A 17,921-nucleotide genomic window follows, 5' to 3' on the forward strand; every position below is an offset into this window, starting at 1 on the left:
GCAAACAACAACTGCCAATTCCCGTAGCTAAGGCATTGGACAACCGTAACTTTCATTTCTAGAAACCGTAACACGAGCTCACTTTGATTCCGGTGCTTGTCTCAAACCCTGGTGACGCATCTGCTCCGACCCTCGCTTGCGTCTGGTCACTTGGATGTGAACGCGACACCAGGATCCCGTCACTCGCTTCGGCCACCGTCAGCTGCTGTGAAGAACTGCGTCGAGCGCGAGACACGAGAATGAACCGCAGGTACTACCCTAGCCGACAAGCTGCGCACCGATTGGTCGGGGATACCGTTTGTTTTAAGGGGTGGGTGGCACTTTGAATAGTCATATATTGCAAAAAAGATTAATTCTGCAAAACCCTGTCATGCGCCCATGCGTCCAAACCCATCAACCAAGTGTCAACGTCCAAGCCAGTTGAGATGTGTATAGATATCCGTTTTGATAGATGTCCTGTCCAAGTGAGAGTAATGATAAACTAAATATTTTATTTTTTATTTTTTTAATTATTATTAGTGTCATTTTTTATACCTTAGGGTTTGAGGCACTGCCTAGCGGGAATGTCCAGAATGTTATCTTTGTGTGTCGGCAATAAACTTATTAGTTTTGTATTGAAAAGGTTTACCTAGCGATGTCATTCGTTTTGCTCATAATTTCTTTGTGGTAATGTAATTAAAAATATCAGAGAAAGGAAAACAAAGGATCTCGTGTAATTAAGTTGAGTTACAAATGGAATATCTGGACATATCTAGGCTACGGTACATTTCCATATTTTCAGATGCCTTAACAGGAATGAAATTAGCATCAACGGCTAAAGAGAACTTTTGACAACACAGCCATATCTGCTTTGTTGCAGTCGAGGAGAAGGCTTATTTGAATGTAGCCACGTCTTTAACAAGCTCTAGGTACAATGTAGATATATCTATAACCTAATAGCATACTTGGGGTCAACAACGGAAAAGAGACATGCTTTTACTCATTTCACTTCAGGCAATTGTGCATTCAGGTTTTCATTAAACCAGCATATTTTCTGTGCTCTGGGGATCGTAAGAACTTTGCGCTGTGGATTTTATTAATTCTATTAAATGAAGACGTGCCTCAGATGTTCACTACTCCTCAAGGACTACATATGACAGCACATTTCCAGACTTACTCTATCATGCACATTTGCAGAAGAGCTGCTTTGTTCAATGGTGGAAACTACCTTCCACAAACGAGAATAAAGTTATCAGTCGGCAATATGTTTGCATGATTAATCCTTCGCACTTGTTTTCTAGTTGTAAAGTCGCCAAGAAGCATGTTGTTTAGAGCATTCCGAGTTTGGTGTATTCCTTTCACTAGGCTAATAAATAAAAAAAAGAGTATGGGGAGAGAGAGAGGGGGAGGGGGGAAGGCACCCAGTGGCAAAGTACCAGTCAAGAAATGTTTATAAAAGTGGTGATAACCAGTTACACCGTTACAAAAGTAAAAAATCTGTGATCAAGATCCAGCTACCGTAAAATACTGGGCAAGTGCCCACTCGAGATTTAGAGATAATCGCAAAAAAATGGGGGATGGGCACTTGTCCGGTCATCAATTTTACATTTAAATGTACGGTGCATATTTTTTTCAGATCTTACAACATTCGGGAATGGGCGCTTAGTGCGGCATGGGCGGATGCGTGGTATTCTACGGTATATAGATACGTAGGCACGCAGAAATTGTCGGAGGCCATTTACAGGCACTGCGAAACGAAGTTCGGAAAACTGTGCGTTAACTCTGTTCATTAATTTCTGGCTGTATTGAAACAGAGAAATTAAAAACCATGCTAAATTTGCATGTTGCAATTTCAATTTTAAAAAATTAGACAGATTGGAGAGCGCGACATCTGTCAACGCCGCTTTCCGAGTCAAACGCACAGGGGCACAAGACAAACCGACGGATATCTTGCCATGGCACGAACCGTTCCCACGGTTGGCGCCTACCCACTGGGTTGTCTTCATTCGTGGATGAGGAGGGTGAGTGGCAAAGGCGAAAAGCCAGGTGCATAGTCAAGGAACGGGTAGTAGATTTTGGTTTTCCTTCAAACTAGGGTGGCGCCCCTGGTCTTTTATCTCTTAAACTCTCGGCGATGACAGAAAGCTTACAACATGTTTACTTGCATGTCTAAATAACAAGAGTAGTGTAACCTACCAGAAAATACCGCGGAAGCGGCCCACTTCGTTCAAGCGCCCACTATTAACATTTCTCGGAATTTTGCAAATTATATCTTAAAGGGACCATGAAACGATTTTGAAATGTAATTTCATCCACCACACGTCGTAAAAGGTATGAAAAGAAAATCAAAACCCAGAAATAGAGAACCAAAAAAATGTTTTCGCCATAGAACTTTTAAAAGAAAAGCACACTCTTTTGTATTTCCTTTCCTTCGAAAGCTCTCCGCCTTTTCACTGCGATGCATCCCCAGTGCCAAAGCACGTCAGCCAGACCCACGTCGCCTATTGGGTAAGAGCCTACCTCACCAGTGCTGCGAGCATAAACAATAAATAGCCGGCGAATGTTTCTTAAAAGTTTTGTTAAAGTATATTTTGATTCACGTTTTGTAGCGTAATTAGAGATGCGACAAAAATTGATGAATTTTATAATGCTCGGTGCTATGCGCCATTTATCGTGTAGTAAACGAAGCAAAAGATCAGGCTGCGCCTGCGCTGTCAACCCATGAGCGTCATCTGCTGAAGAGAGCTCGGCCGCGCGCGTTGTATGCCGTGTGCGTCGTGGTTCCTGCTCTCTGCTGAGAAGCATGTCGTCGGTGGTGATCATTGACGTGGTCGGCGTGGTGAAAGCTCATTGTTCCGCGTAGAGCACTATCCCTGACCAAATTCTCATCGTGTATCGCAATGATAACCCAGTACATTCTAGAAGGAAAGATCCATCTACTTGTGAGGTAATGTTGTGGCAACACCTTCAAGACAGCAGAAACGCTCGTGCCATCGTGTTTTTTACTTCGACTACAGCGGTTCTTTCTTAGCATTTGTGTCCTCAAACATCGCCCAGATTTCTTACTTTGAGCGTTCCATACGTGTTCTCAAGTTCAAGGTACTACTGGTGCGTCCTGTATTTAAAAGCGTGTATGAAGGATGTGAATTTTGTTGCGTTTTCATCACCCCAGTGATTAGTGTTAGCATTCCTGAACTCGGGCAACGTCTATGATAATGAAATCAATTTCTACATCGCTATATCGCTGCTAAGATTACATCGTCTTTTGCAATCGTAGAAAAGGCATGTGGCGAGATTTGTACTATCAGTAAAGTCATCTTTTAAAGTCGTGATCGTCCAAGACAGCGTACTGCATCTTTTTCTTTTTTTTCATCCACACTGCCCTGCGAACCTATCCTAACAAAATAAAAGTTAATAAAACTGGAGCCGATAGAAAACTCTGTGTTTTTTCTGCTACACCAGCAAGTGGCAGTGCGTCCCCTCCTTTTAAAAAAAATGCGGAAACCGCTGACGGCGGCGGAGAAGCAGCTGTCGTGCTGACGACCTGCAGCGCATCTTGCAATGGTTGCACAAGTGTGTACGTGCGGCGCAGAGCAGTTGTTCCGGTCGCTCCGGTCAGTTGTTAACGTACTCGTTGCAAGTGCCCGAGTTACAGTTTGTGCAGTCCGGAGCTTATAAGAAGCGGCTGCAGTTTCACCGCTTGCCACTCGAGGAACCACGTCGAAGCACTTGGTGCAGGCTCATCGGTTTGGGGGACCCCAGGTGTAAGGTCATCACTGTATGCTCGGATCATTCCATACATTGGAGTCGCCACTCCCTGTCGTACGATTCCGACGAGGAACTGGAGTCTCTGTCGTAAGACTCGCCGCACTTTCCAACAGGCATACCGGCGTATGAGACCAGTCCCATGCTGTCGCTGTAGCGCAACATATCTAATTGAATTTCGCTCAGCTGCGATGTGTCCATGGCTATTGTGGTGATGAGAGGCGCCGATTCAAAAATATGTCGGTGGCATCGGCGCCGTCAGCGCAGTAAAACCCTGTTGTAAAACCTACGGGCACACCGCCAGCTCGCCGCTAATCCTCCCATTCTCCTACTGCCCGGCGCCATAGTATGTCATGACCCTTAAAATTACGCCGAGGCTTGTTTTGCGGCGAGTTGGAGAGGAAGAAAACTCTTCTTCTCCAAGCTAAAGTTGAGGCTTGGGCAAGTTGGTACATACTTCGGAATTAAAAACAGCGCGAAAAGACGAGGACCAGACAAAGAGGTGACATGGACCTCCAACTTAATAAACCGAAACGAAAACGGATGCCTATTCGGCGCTCAGTGAGCATTGAAGGTTTATTGAAAAAGTTATTTGGCAAAAGTAAAAGGGTCATTTCATGGTCCCTTTAAGCATCCGATTTGACCGGCAAGTGCCCATGTCTAGATTAACTCAGTCTTCAGTCAAAGCTGGATGAGCACTCCCCCGGTATTTTTCAGTAGCTTGAAATAGAGCATGGCTTGCAAACCCACTATAATGTACAGCAGCATGCAGTATGAAATGTCATTCCACGGTTCCTATCCAACTGGAGATTCGAAAGTAGCCCGTTTTTGCTTCGCAATTATACTGTGGAACCACGGTGCATTGAAATACCACTTGAACAAACTATCCAGATGAACAAACCTGTGTAAAAATTTTGTGGTAAAACCCTATTGTGTCCAAAGCCATTCAGTTGAGTCATGTAAGCAAACTTTTTCTTGGGGTCCCTCGAAGTTTGTTAAGTGGTACTTCATTGTTTTAAGATGAAATGCCCCGCATTCACCCTTACTTGTACAACAAAAATAAATAATTAAATAAATTATGGTAATAAATTTGGAACGCTTTTAAGGCTGTTTCATGGCCCATTGACTCTCTTTCTCAGCAAATAGACAACTACCCCGTGGTGAAAACCTCATCTAGCAATATCTCGACAACCCACATCTGCAAACGACTTTATTTTCGAAGGGCTCAATATTTCATGAATTTTGCAAAGTGTGGGATCCATGGAATATTTTGCGACTGGGAGTGGTCTACCATTTACACATTACCGTGGGGCGATACGTTCACCAACTATTCGCAATGTTTTGCAGGTCGCAAAACTTCCCAAAAACATCTCCACGGAAATTTGTTTACACAGCACATTGCACAAGAAGGAATGTATTATACTTTTGACAGTAAGAGGCCCTTTAATCGTGCTTCAGTGTCATGCGAAAATCACAGGCCTCGCCATCGAGCGCACCTCTGCTGGTGGCAGACGTCTTCGTGCGATGGCCAGTCCTTCGTCTGGCACTTTCGGGAGCAGTACGGCATCTTGCATCTAGCGCAGTGGAGGTCGGCTGCATGGAAAAACATTTATCAGAGATCTGCTCCATGTTCGTGGTCGACAAACTTTCGATTTGACCGACTGATTAAATGGTTCGTGAGTTGATCAATAGTCTAATCGACCGAGCAATCTGACATCTCGTCAATTAACTAGCCGCTCAATCACCTAGTTCACTCATCAACCGGCCCGGAAACCAACTCGCCAAAGCGTAATCAGAGAGATCCTGGCTCCACTCGAGCCGGTAATTGATTGATTGGCTAGTTAGTCATGACTGAAAGTTGACCAAGTGGCAACACGGACCAAGAAAGTATGTTAAGGATCGTACTTTAAGAAACAAGGGTCTTTAAAACGAACTCCGGGTGGTCTAGCTAGCTGCACTTCAAATGAAAGGGTCCTTCATTTAGATAGATGCTTGTGTGGGAACACACAAGCAATGAGACATTAAAATTAATATAATAGCAACCACCAAAAAAGAGTATATCTAGCCATTGCATGGTCAATGAATTTATCTGTCATAATAAGGATGTGCACTTTCCGGTTTTAACCGAAAAACATAGGTAATTAAGCATCCGGCGATGACGAAAATGCAAAATCAGATAAAACCGAGAAAAGAAAACGGTGGTTGAATATTTCGCCTTAATTAAAAAAAAAAGAACATGTTGGTTACGAAAATAATTTCTAGAGAAGGGAAACAAGAGGGACAAAGGACAAGCACAAAACTCCAAACAAACGCGACCAAACAAATACCAGGCGGATTTTTTCGGTCGCGCACCTAGCTGTATTTGGAGATTTGTGTTTGTCCTTTGTCCCCCTTGTTCCCCTTCTCCAGGGATTACTTTCGTCATTCTTGTCCAGCTCGCTTGCACCTTTGCATTCAATTGCATTATAAACGTTGGTTGTTCCATGTTTTTGCCTTAGCAATGGCTAGGGCAAAAACCTGCCACTCTACAGTATTACGCAGATTCTGTTCATCCCTTATAAAGTTTCGATAATGAAAACTGAATGAAGAAACAAAATAAAGCTGTGCGTCTTTGTGGTGATGCCGAGACTAAAGTTAATGCTGTGGCTGCAAAAAAAAAAAAAAAAACACCTTCAACATTTGGCGTGCTTACTGAGCTCCTTCAAGATAATGAACTTCAATTATTCTCGCTGTGGCAGCATTTATTCACGTTGACTAAGGGTGTACAAAGCCTCCTTTGATTTTCACTTTTTATTAAAACTTTTTTTCTTAGAAATACGGTGGCAACAAGTTTGGCACAAAAATAAGTGAAATGGCTATTTCTTGCTGCTTCTGACTTGCATTTTGACTACATATATCAACTGTCGAACGGCAACACTGTCTTTTTTAACCGATAATCACCGTTTTTAGCCTTGTGGCAAGCCGACTAACTGAAATGTACCGGTGTTTAAAAATGAAATATACACCAAAAAACATCTGCCAATCTTTCTCATTAATAAAGACAGGAAAATACACACCCTGGTAATAAACTTATCCACATCAGTCAATGCACAATAAACTAATTAGCCAACCCATTAATGAAAATGAATTAATCCATACATTTACAAATTAAATCAGTCACTCCGACAACCTTAAAGGGACAATGAAGACGATTTTATTTAATTTTTTAAAATGGTGTTTTTATGCTTCTTGGGAGCATAGCATGCTGCCCAATTTTTTGTAGACATTTGTGACGTGCATTTCTGTGCCTACGAAAGAAGTAAAGACACCGAAACTGAACAATCTCCATTTTCGTTTCTGGGCCTCCGAAAACGGAGGTGATGTAGGGAGTGACATCAAGCGTGAATAGTCGGTGTCGGTAGTATTTAGGAGATCGAGACTCTGGTTACCGCGGTGGGTTATAGCAGCGCGGTGGTGCGGTCGTTTCGTCGAATCTGTCAACATAGAAGGCAATGCCGCTCTCGCGAGCAAGCTCGAGCTTCCGTTCAGTAACCCAACACAAACGTAACGGGAGTATGTGTGTGGCGGCCTCGAGCCGGTAACGAGCGGCCCGCATGCCGAAGTGCCCATAGTTGCTCGTTGGTCGTTTCGCGTTCAGCATAGCAAAGAAAAAAAACAATTATGCTGCTTCATTTACGGTTTAGTAATCATTTCCAGTTCGATTTATACTTTTCATGGTTATTCAAGCGGAACTTAGAACAGTATTTCTAAAAATCGCGAACCAAAATGTGATCGAGGGCACGTCTCTCGTTTCGACCAATCGCCGACGCGTCTCTAGTGACGTCGCGCTTCTTGGCCCCGCATCGGTCACGTGAGCTCCGCTTCTCCTGGCTTCTTCCGCAACTTTGGGGTGTCGCCCCAATCGAGCCCGGTATGATTATTACCGCGACTGTTTAATTGATTTGCACGGCACACAAGCGTCGGTTTCGGCTGAAATTTGGGCAACGTGGCCCGAGACGTGCCTGGAACCCAGTTCAATCACCAAAAAGATGTCCGAAATTGCCTTCATTGTCCGTTTAACAAGATATAAGTAATAGTGTAGGGCATATCAGAACACATCGTAGAAGTCACCAGAAAAGCAAAAGAGGTTGTTTTGTGTGATCACTCAATTGATCTGTTGTCAATCAATCAATTATTCATAAATAATTGACCAAGCAATTTTTAACTGACCAACCAAAAATTAATAAACCATTTAAAAGATAAGACCTCTAAAACTTCGAACCTAGCCAAAGCCCCAATTGATATGTTGCCAATAAATCAATTAATCATAAATAAATTGACAAAACAAATTGTTTAATTGGCCAATCAACAAATCAATGAACCAACCAAGTTAGCAGGCCTCTCAAAACCCAATCAAAGCCTCAACTGTCTGCTTTCAATCAATCAATTAATCGCAACATAACCGACCAATCAACAAACCAAGTAAATTATTGAACACCACAAAACTTCACACCCAACTGAAGCCTCAACCGATCTGTTGGCAATCAATTGGTTCATGTCTAAACAAACTAACCAAGCGACTGTAAAGAATTGTTCTAATTGACCAATTACAAATCAACGAACCAATCGGGGCAGTCACGGAAACCGATCTGCTGCCAACCTAATCGATCGACGAGTTTGTCGTAGAGCCATACTGACCTGGAGCCTTGCAGAAGAGGCACCTGCCCTTTCCTTCCCGCTTCTGGAAGAAGCGAGTTACCTTGCCATCGCCGTTGCCTCGAATCACCAGCACTTCGTCCTCCAGCGTCGCGTCGCTGCTGCTGCCACCAGGGAACTCGCACGTCGTCTTGAAGGAGTCACCCGACGACGAGGACGAGGAGCTGGCGGAGCCGCTCCGACGCCGTCGCGATCCCAACCCCAGCTCCGTTTTCGCATCCTTGAGCTAAGCAAGGAAGACCGGGAGTTTAGGGTTCACGGCGATACTTCGGCACCTAGAAACAGAAATGGCGCCACGCAGTACGCCCGTCTAGGCGTCTGCGAGAACAAAACCTGTCCTTTTATCTTGATGTGGCAGAGAAGGGGCTCCACCTTTAAATGCATCCAAATGTTTGCCAAAGTTAAAACAGTTACAATAAATTGTGTATATTTGTATGTTCGACGTTCGAGGATTGGGCATACTGCCCATAAGCGAATATGCATGCTAGGCTGAATCAACTCGATAGAGATAGGCATGTGGCAAAACTTCACTTGCATTAAAACATAAATTATTTTTATTTTTAACGCGAAAGCATGAATTGTCCCATGGAGCGAAGCCAGCGTTGTCATGACCCCGAAAAACAGCACCTAAATTTTGTCTGTAGCAACGAAAAACGGCAGCTAAATTCTTATTGGGCAACGCATCGTAGTTCCAAGGAATGCCGCCCCACAGAGAAGCCCTCTTCCTGGCGCGGGGGCCCGCACAATAATAAAAGTGCAAGCGTGGCGCGCATGCGGCCGCACCCCCCCCTCTCAGGTCCCGTGTCAAGCGTGGCTGGAGATGGGGGGTGGGGAAAGGAAGCGGGAAATTCCCCCTCCTCTCCCCGTGCACCACTGTATCACGTGTTCTACGCTCTGCTTTCAGTCATGTCGTGTCGCCCAACCGGCCTCTGCGGAGGACAGCGAACCGCACTGCTTGTAGAAATGCTTTTGCATTCCTACATGTAAGCAGTCTTAAGTGTCCTCCTGTAACTTCTACACCTAGTGTTAGCTACCCCATGGCAGACACTGCACAGAAACAGTAAATAACTAGGAATGTGAACTTCGACTACGAAGCAATGACGAAAGTCCTTCGATGGACGAGACATCTTAACAAAATCCTCAACTCTAAAGAATGTCTAGAAATGACCGGATGCCGCCAGCGCCCAATCGTTTCACTATTAACAGTCAGATTTGTTGGCATGTTCAGCCAACACACAAACAGTCACATCTCCCAACAATGTTTTCTTGAATGTCAAACGTGCTTGCAAGCTGTAATGCTGCGCACAAACATACATTCAGACCACAAGCATTCTTTCAATGTGCACAGAGTCTTACGTCTTCGAGGGTGAATTCGCCGGATGCTGGAAGACTTTTCCCAGCAGCAGGGGCTGGGACCACTCCTCCGTCGGTCGACGGCTGGCAGGGGGCTGTCACCACTTCAGACTTGGCACGTTCCGCTTCCACCTTACGACGGATCTCGTCCAACTCTTCCTAAACATTTTTTTTTTAAGCAACATAAGGTTGGATAGTAAATGATGGCACTACACGCGGTACACCACAATAATAACAATTACCGCAGCTGGAATTGTCTTTTATATGCATCAGTAATTTTTTAGTATGACCATGACAGGCAAGGTACAAAAAGTTGTCGGTTCTCCTAATACAGTGTGATCCACTTTTTAACGATAATAAGAAAACCCGAAAATTCGATCGTTACAATTGATCGTCGTGTCTGGACTAGAAACTACAACAAAATACTGCAGAAGCGCCCACTTCGTTGAAGCACCCACTAGTATTAACGATTCCCAAAAATTGGGAATTCTGCAAACCATATGTTACGCACCCGATCCTACCGTTTCTAGTCCAGAAACTCTAGGAACTGATCGCAATGAGCAATACGTTGTTATGTGGTATCGCTGCGACTGGATTCCACTGCAATTCCTGCTCAGTCAGTGGTGCTTCCACCAGCATATCAAAGACCATGGGTTCTCATGCTGAGTTCCTAAAAACCGGCTAGGTTCCCCAGTGTACCTTCCTGGGTTCCCCAAGTTTCCAAATTTCCCCAACCCCCCATTCCCCTAAGCCCAGTGTTTTGTCAGATTAAGAGCCACTTTAGTGGAATACTTATCGATGCATTCAGGACTATGTGCCAAACACCCCTTAGATGTGCATTATTGTTTGCAACAGAGGTCTCAAGCACGCGGCGCTCAACTCGCTGGGACACAGCCATTAATAGTAGTTACATATTTTCTATTATTTCGGCTCGAAAAAGAGCACTGCTTATAAGAAGTGTTCACATATCATACAATATTCTGTTTCCTTTTGGAATGAGTATTGCGTCCTCTAAATATTTGCTTCTCAGCCCTTTCTCGTATAAATCAACCAGAACAATGCCACTGTACTAAGCTACAAGCACAAACTCTTGCTCGGTGGGTACAACATCCGAAGATAAAGCGATGTGGTCAGGCTCCTGGCCGTCAGAAAATACCTTTTACTCATAATGCTGCTACAAAAATTGTTAGGCAAGTAAAAACTGCCGTATGAGGCGATATTTGTTTCCATGACAGGCAAGCCTAGTAAATTGTGTGACAGGGCAATGACAATGTGACTGCTTTTGTTCCATTAAAAACAGCCAGCATGTTGGTGTTTTAAATCTCGTCACATCAGTTCAGGGCCCAAACTAGATATATATGCAAATCAAAGCAAAAGATGTCACTAGCTAAACGGCAAACTTACACAAAGAAGAGAGCACAAGATCCCTTCGCTAGAAAATCCCAGAGGTGTCGCTGGGAGAGCTGGCTGCTTTCCAACACAAAACGACATTGCGTTTTTTTGTTTTAAAATACTAAAATATTGCCTCCCTTACTCCCCACTTCTGGCTGGCCCTTGACTTTTCCAAGGGTGACCTATCTGGCCCTCACACCACAATGAGTTTGAGACCCCTGGTTTACAAGGCCTGCAGACGTACGACCGCTTTACTACAACACTGCTGAGATTAGGAGGGCTGCCTTTATTTCCATTCGAGGCTGAAAGCCATACTTTGAGATTAAGAAGTCTGGGAATCCGTAAAGACAATGGGCATACCTTCAGCCTAGCCTCCATCTTGGAACGGTCGGAGGCAGCCATGGTTGCCAGGCTGACCTTCAAGAAGAAAGGCGGCCGGTCGTGCAGTCGCTGGATCGCGTGCAGGGCCTCTTCGGTCGTGCCATAATCAACAAACCTGCAGGCGAAACACGATTTTTGAAGAAACAAATGTGTTCCTGGGCAAGATGGTAAAAAGGAAACAAAATGAATGTTCGCCGGAGTAGGAAGTGAAATCAGATAATCAAGATGAACTTGGTCTCAAGATAAACTCAAAGTTACACCTCTTGCTGCAGAGCAGTCTTTAGAATTCCAATCGGAAGCAAATCAGCCAGCTGAGTTGCCGGCTGCTTGCCGGCGACCATTTCTGGAAGCCTCACCTCCTCTGGAGTCTTCGTCGAGGGTGGTCACAAAACCTCGCTTTGGTTGTGTGGTCAAGCCGCACCGCGACGGCTGAACTCGTTAAAGGGACACTGACAGGGTATTCCCGTTTGCCAAGTTTTTTATTTGCACACGACACATGAGAGCCCAACTACCCAAAACACAATTTGCGGCTCGAAATTCGTTTTGTTTCCGCCCGAAAACCGCCGATCGAGAACTGGCCGGTTGGGGTCGCGGTCACTCTCTTCTCCGTGTTCATGTGCCATTTTCTATGGTTTAGACACAACCAGCAAAAATAATCCAAGTCGTGGATCGTCGAAGGCACACACTCAATACTAAAAATAGACAAAAATATGATACCCATTTTTTTGTGGCTTCTAAAAAGCTGCTAATACGGTGACTGAAAAAAAAAAAAAAAAGTTGCACAGTTACAAGATTTCCAATAACTCTCTTTCTCTCTCTTTCTCCCTCCCTCCCTCCCTCCCTCCCTCCCTCCCTCCCCCCCCCCCCCCCCCCCCCCCCCCCCTTCTATATTTCTTTTTCCTCCCCAGTCCGGTTTCGGTTTCGAGCAATTGCATATTTTGATTTTATTGAAAATATATGTGATGTAGCAAAATATTGATTAAGTAGGTCTTCAAAAACCGCAACAACTAACCTGGCAAAAGAAAAATTGGGAGGTGTCATGTTTTTCTAAGTAGGCTTTTTCTCTACTTGAGCAGTAACTATTTGCAAGAGGAGATGCAGGAGTTGCAACCCTAATGTTGTTTTATTGTTTTTCTAAGCAACAAAACAATGACAGACCTCTTTTTATTTTCTTTTTCTTTTCATGAGAGTGTTTGAGGTGAAAGCAAAATACTATGCAAACTTGCACCAGCATCTTTTTGCTGTGCTCTATAACATGAAACAGAGCGCAGGGCGATAGCATTGGGGAGAAATGTCATGGACCAATACGTACGCAATTGTCTTATCCGGATACTCGGGCTTTGGATGAAGCTTGGAAACAGACAGGACTTTGCCGCAGTTCGAGAAAAGGTTCCGCACTCCGACCTGGCAGCAAACGGACAGTTATTACTCGCAGGAAAAAGGCAGGCTTCAGCCTCGATGCAAGTCTTGGTATAAATGACACAAGATGGGGTGCAAGCTGCCACAACAGGTAAAACAGCGTCACATACCTCCGTCAAGTCGACGGGAACGTTCTTGATGCAGAGAGTCCTAGTCTTCTGTTTGACCTTCCCATCTCTGCAACCGCCAACGGAAAAGAAACAATAATCAGAAGGGTTGTGCAGAAAACAAGCTACAGCTTACTCTGGCAACCACTGCAAAATAGTGAACATGCCCCCATGAGCAATCACCCCCTCTTTCTGAAATGTTTAAAAAAATAGGCAACAAACATATCAAATGCTCATTTTGCCCCCACTCAGACCCAAAAAGCAAATAGCCAAGTTTTTCACTTATCTTCAAATTTTGCGTAGGCACTAGGTCTGTTTTATGGCACGTGGATATTCAACCTTAAGAATATTAAATAAAACAAGATGTACACTTGTACCACACTTTAGGTTGCAAAGGTTTGCCATAGAAAAGTCTGGTAGATGAAGTTAGTTGCAAAAAGACGTAAGGCGGTGTCACTGCTCCCAGATTTCTTAAGGTTGGATTAAGGCTCCGCAACACTGTTGACGTCGCCAAATGTATCTAGATGAAGAGGGTATTTGTTCCCGGGGAAAATTGCCCATACGCGACGAAGACCTAACAGCCCACTTCCTTATAACTCACAAGAATAAAACGCCTGCTAAGCAGGTTGAACATTGATTTAGCCGTTCTCATCTAGCCCAGTCGGTTGATAAGCCGACTGGAACTTCTGAAGTGATGCAACGAATACCACTATAAACATACTGTGTTCCTGTTAATTTCTGCAGTATAGGGTGTTTTCATTGACGTAATTTCGTCCACCATTTTGCTCTTGTGAGCTGTCTGGCGTGTGCCAAACTCAAGCATTCCAAGGATCTACATGACCCCTCAAATGCGTAGAGCACAGAAGCTTGTCTTACCACCCTGACATCTCCTTAACCGATTGCGACGTAATCCTTCCAATTCATAAATTTTCTTTGAACAAACAAACCAACAACAAAATAGCGGATTGACGTCATGCACAAACACCCTATACCACCAAAGTAGATCTGGAAACACAAGCACAGAACAGAAGTTTGGCATAGAGCTACAGATGTTTCAGGGATTTGTCCCCATTCCCAAGAGAATCGAGGAATGAAGACCCACGTAGCAAATGAAGGCAAGCCGCCAAGGGGCAGATTGACACCAGGGCCTTCATTGTAGCAGTTGAATGAAGGGGAGTTAAACTCTTCGCTCAACGGGTCCCACAAATCCAGATCTTGCGACATTGCGCTCGCCTGAAATGATAGGAAAACCAGGTAGAACAGAGTTTGATTAGAACATTTAGATGCGCATGTTTCATTATCACCGATAGCTTCAGTATGTCAGCAAGGCATTTATTTGACTTGTCTTTCTTGTGCTATATTGTCAAGTGTAGCGCAGGCTCCACAGTGCTGCATCCCCGCACTGCTGCGAGACAAAGTGATTTCGACACACCTGTCGTTCGTTCGCACGCGCGCATCCCTCGCAAAGGAGATTTCAAACTTGCTTCAAACGAAGACATCGGTTCGCGCAAGGAGCTTTGACAGCGATAAAGCGCTGCGGACGCAACGCGAGCTTGGATAAAAAAAAGTTGACGCCGAGTACAGGCGCGTGAACGTAAAGTTGTCAATATATATAATTAAAAAAAAAAAAAAAAAAAAAAAAGGCGTGCGTTTGGAGAACTTTATGATCTCTAGGGAAACTTAGAAAACATCGCAATCACTTTCGGGCTTTCGGTTATGTCCCGCAGACCCCGAGTTATGTGCATCCACAACGTAAGGTTGGTTCGGACATGATGCCACCCTTGCAGCAGTCACAACACTATTACTTTCAGAAGTTTTCAGTGCTTCCGTAAAATTTCTGAAAACCAAACTTACCGATCTTGCCGCACGCGACACGCCAATCACGTGTCTTGTACTCTGCTTGTGTGTTTGTTTGCGCGCTTTCGCACGATTCTTTGCGCTTTTCTGCCGCTAAGCTTGGCTTGGCTGCTTGATTCGGCCGCATGGCGGATTGGCCAGATTGGCCACCAAAACCCAAAATAACCAACGTGCTCGCCGCTAGGTAGCACAAGCTACCACTCATACTCTAAAGCGCGCAACGAGGTAGGTGCAGGTGCAGTCACAGTCATATAGGTCATATACCAGACGGCCATCCTGCATGGTTATTTTTTTTTTTTTTTTTTCGTTCCGCTAGCGTTGCAGAGCCCGGCGACAGCGTGCTAAAGGCACGTTTTCTACTCGTTCGTCGTCATTCGCCGAAGACGTTCTTGAAGATCCTGTGTGAGCCGTGATACTTGCCGTTGAGAACGCGTGGAAATTTTTACTAAAGGGCAGTGCCGCCGGAACAAGGCACAGCTCATCGAAAGCAAGTTTCGCCGGTCTCACGGCGTGTTCAAAGCTTTTTTGACACGCCGAAGTGCTGTGTCTCTGTGCCTTCGCACGCTTGGATATTGATCAAGAATCGACGCCGTGACGCCACCGGACGGCCATCTTGCTCGTAGACGATTTGCGGGTTTGCTAGCGTTGCAGGGGCTGGCGGCAGCGTGCTGTAGACAAGTTTTCTATTCGTAACCGCTAATTCTTGCCGTTGTGAACACGTAGAAAATTTTACAAAAGCGCAGTGCCGCAGAAAAAAGGCCCAAGTCGCGATGCGCGATCAAGGGGTGTCCAAATAGGACACTACAAAACGCACGACTCCGACAAATCGTGAAAATTGAAGCGGACGCGCCCGCTTCGCACCTGCTTCAATTTCACGATTTGTCGGAGTCGTGCGTTTTGTAGTGTCCTGTTTGGACACCCCTTCAGCAATCTTCCAGAACTCGAAGCGCCCCATCGGATGCATAGGGAGTATTCACTGGCGGCCGTGTCCGTGTGCGCTGCTGCTGAGCGCGTGCTGACGGCGAGCTTCGGCAGTCCTTTTGGAGCGTGCATTTAGCACCATCAAGATTGCCGGTCTTAGCAGGCCATTAATGTGAGCTCGTTCTGAGCATGCGCTCTAAATATCGCCCTCAAATATGGCGTCCAGTGAATACCTCCTATTCCCATTGTAATGAGTAGGGTGCCTACATGTCTGTTTGTCTCAGGGTGAAGACATTCATTGTTGCCCTGAATGTGCCAGCGCGTGACGCTCTCGCGCACTTGGTGCATGACTTGGGCGGTAAAATGGCGTCTATGCATTCGCCAAAGCTACGCGCTCGAGCTGAGTGACACCTTATTGCGCGCACTTTAAAATGCATAAAAAAACGATTGGGTGGAAAGATGGCCGAGATGTCACCACTCAAGCAAAAGCGCGCGTGTGTATGAAGGCACTCTAGTAATGAGCGGCATCTTGCGCCACCTAGTCTAGCATTTCTTCGTCCACCTTTTCTTTAAATTTGTATAAGTTTTGTTATAACACTACCCCCCTCCCCCTTCCCCACTTTTAAAGTGATTCCATTGCTTATTTTTATCTGTATTTTTAATACCCTCCCTAGATCTTTTCCATCAATCTTCCCAATCTCCTCTTACCGCAATTCTTTCCCTTTCCATTCGCCCATTTCCTGAGGGGGATGCTCAGTGTTATCAGACGCATCTAGCGGTCATACTCTCGACAATAGTGGTTCGGTGTGCGCTGACAAGAGTTGAAAAGTGGAGGCATCAAGGAGGATAGAAGGGTAGGAGAGGGCATGAAGCCAGCCGCATAGCCTCCACAAGCCATGCTTCCTCGATGCCTCGCCTCTTCCTCATTTTCCTCCTCACTTACCAGGCCAACGTGACCATATCACGTAACCGTAGCTAGACGAAGGCTAGCTACGGGGGTACTAGAATTCACCACCAGTCTAGCCTTCGCTCTGATAAAAGCTAGAGGACGGAGCGCTCGCAACCCTGCAAGGAGACCTAAGGTCAACCATCCATCTTACACGCAACATGTCACGCGCACCAATCGCCAGAGAAATCTACGGTCACGTTGGCCACAACATCGTTTAAACCTTTTATGACTAGGCCTCACCAATATTGCAACGTGCCCCCTCCTAGTACTTCTAACCTCCTTGGGAGGCATACATGAAACGGTGATGCACGGCGATTGTTAGGTGCAGAAGACGCCGAATTGCCTCCTGTTAAAAGAAAGCAGATGCTTCTTGAAAGGTTGGATGCTGCACAAAGGACGTGGAATTGAAAATCCAGGTGTATGAGGAGCAGCTTGAGGACGGCATTGATGAATATACAAGATTCCTTCGGGTGCCTCAGACGACATGCGCAACAGCGCAAGCCACAAGTTAAGCGATCCCGATGCAACCACCGGTATCTCGCCGAGCAAAATCTGTAAAGTTGCCAGACACGCAAACAAAATACTGCCAATTGCAAAAGATCCCAAGCTAAGGTGGGGAGTGTTTGTGCAGCCTGAGCGAAAGCACCCCCATACCCCTGGGATGTCTCCGTCGGCGTGGCTCCATGCGAGAGCGACGTGGTCACCCTGTGAGGCACATTTCGGGCAGCAAAGGGAGGGATTTCTCTCCCGCGTGAATGCCCCTTGCGATTGCTAGAGCACGCACATCTCTCCCTGTAAAGCATCCCCCTTGTGGATACCCCTCTAGCGGACAGACCCCGCAGGCAGAAATTTCTCGTTTTTGATTTTAAAATTGTTATTCGGGCAACTTTGTTTCAGGGGAAATTTGATAACCTTCACGCATGTTTTCTGGCCACCTCTACGAAATCTTGGCTCTATGCCGGGCACAAGTTTGTCTGCTACTTTTGCAGGGGTTGTGGTGACGTCAGAACGCCGAGCTACGATTGGCCCCGATGGAAGGATTGTGGGTAGACCTCAAGGCAGCTTACTTTGAGGTCTTCCCACTATTCTTCAATCAGAGCCAA

General features: G+C 45.4%; 1 protein-coding gene across 1 annotated transcript; it reads right to left on the reverse strand.

Annotated features, from left to right (window-relative positions):
- Positions 1 to 58: 58 nt before the first annotated feature.
- LOC8035976 lies at positions 59 to 15,087 on the reverse strand. Its single transcript, XM_002401150.5, has 9 exons — positions 14,946 to 15,087; positions 14,194 to 14,324; positions 13,095 to 13,161; positions 12,878 to 12,969; positions 11,545 to 11,680; positions 9,796 to 9,951; positions 8,422 to 8,665; positions 5,241 to 5,337; positions 59 to 215 (listed from the first exon to the last, which is right to left on the reverse strand). The coding sequence occupies exons 2-9, from the start codon at positions 14,313 to 14,315 to the stop codon at positions 59 to 61; spliced, it is 1,071 nt and encodes a 356-aa protein (XP_002401194.5). The 5' UTR covers positions 14,316 to 14,324; positions 14,946 to 15,087.
- Positions 15,088 to 17,921: the final 2,834 nt, after the last annotated feature.

Source organism: Ixodes scapularis, unplaced genomic scaffold (assembly GCF_016920785.2).
Source record: "Ixodes scapularis isolate PalLabHiFi unplaced genomic scaffold, ASM1692078v2 PGA_scaffold11__112_contigs__length_91849675, whole genome shotgun sequence".
NCBI classification, from domain to species: Eukaryota; Metazoa; Arthropoda; class Arachnida; order Ixodida; family Ixodidae; genus Ixodes; species Ixodes scapularis.

Bases quoted from the DNA above. Each gene is read 5' to 3' on its own strand.
- LOC8035976 (XM_002401150.5), bottom strand. From the start codon at position 14,315: ATGTCGCAAGATCTGGATTTGTGGGACCCGTTGAGCGAAGAGTTTAAC. The intron at 12,970-13,094 runs GTATGTGACGCT...GTTTGCTGCCAG, and splicing joins TTCCCGTCGACTTGACGGAG to GTCGGAGTGCGGAACCTTTT. The intron at 5,338-8,421 runs GTCAGTATGGCT...TTTTCCATGCAG, and splicing joins CCTCTTCTGCAAGGCTCCAG to CCGACCTCCACTGCGCTAGA.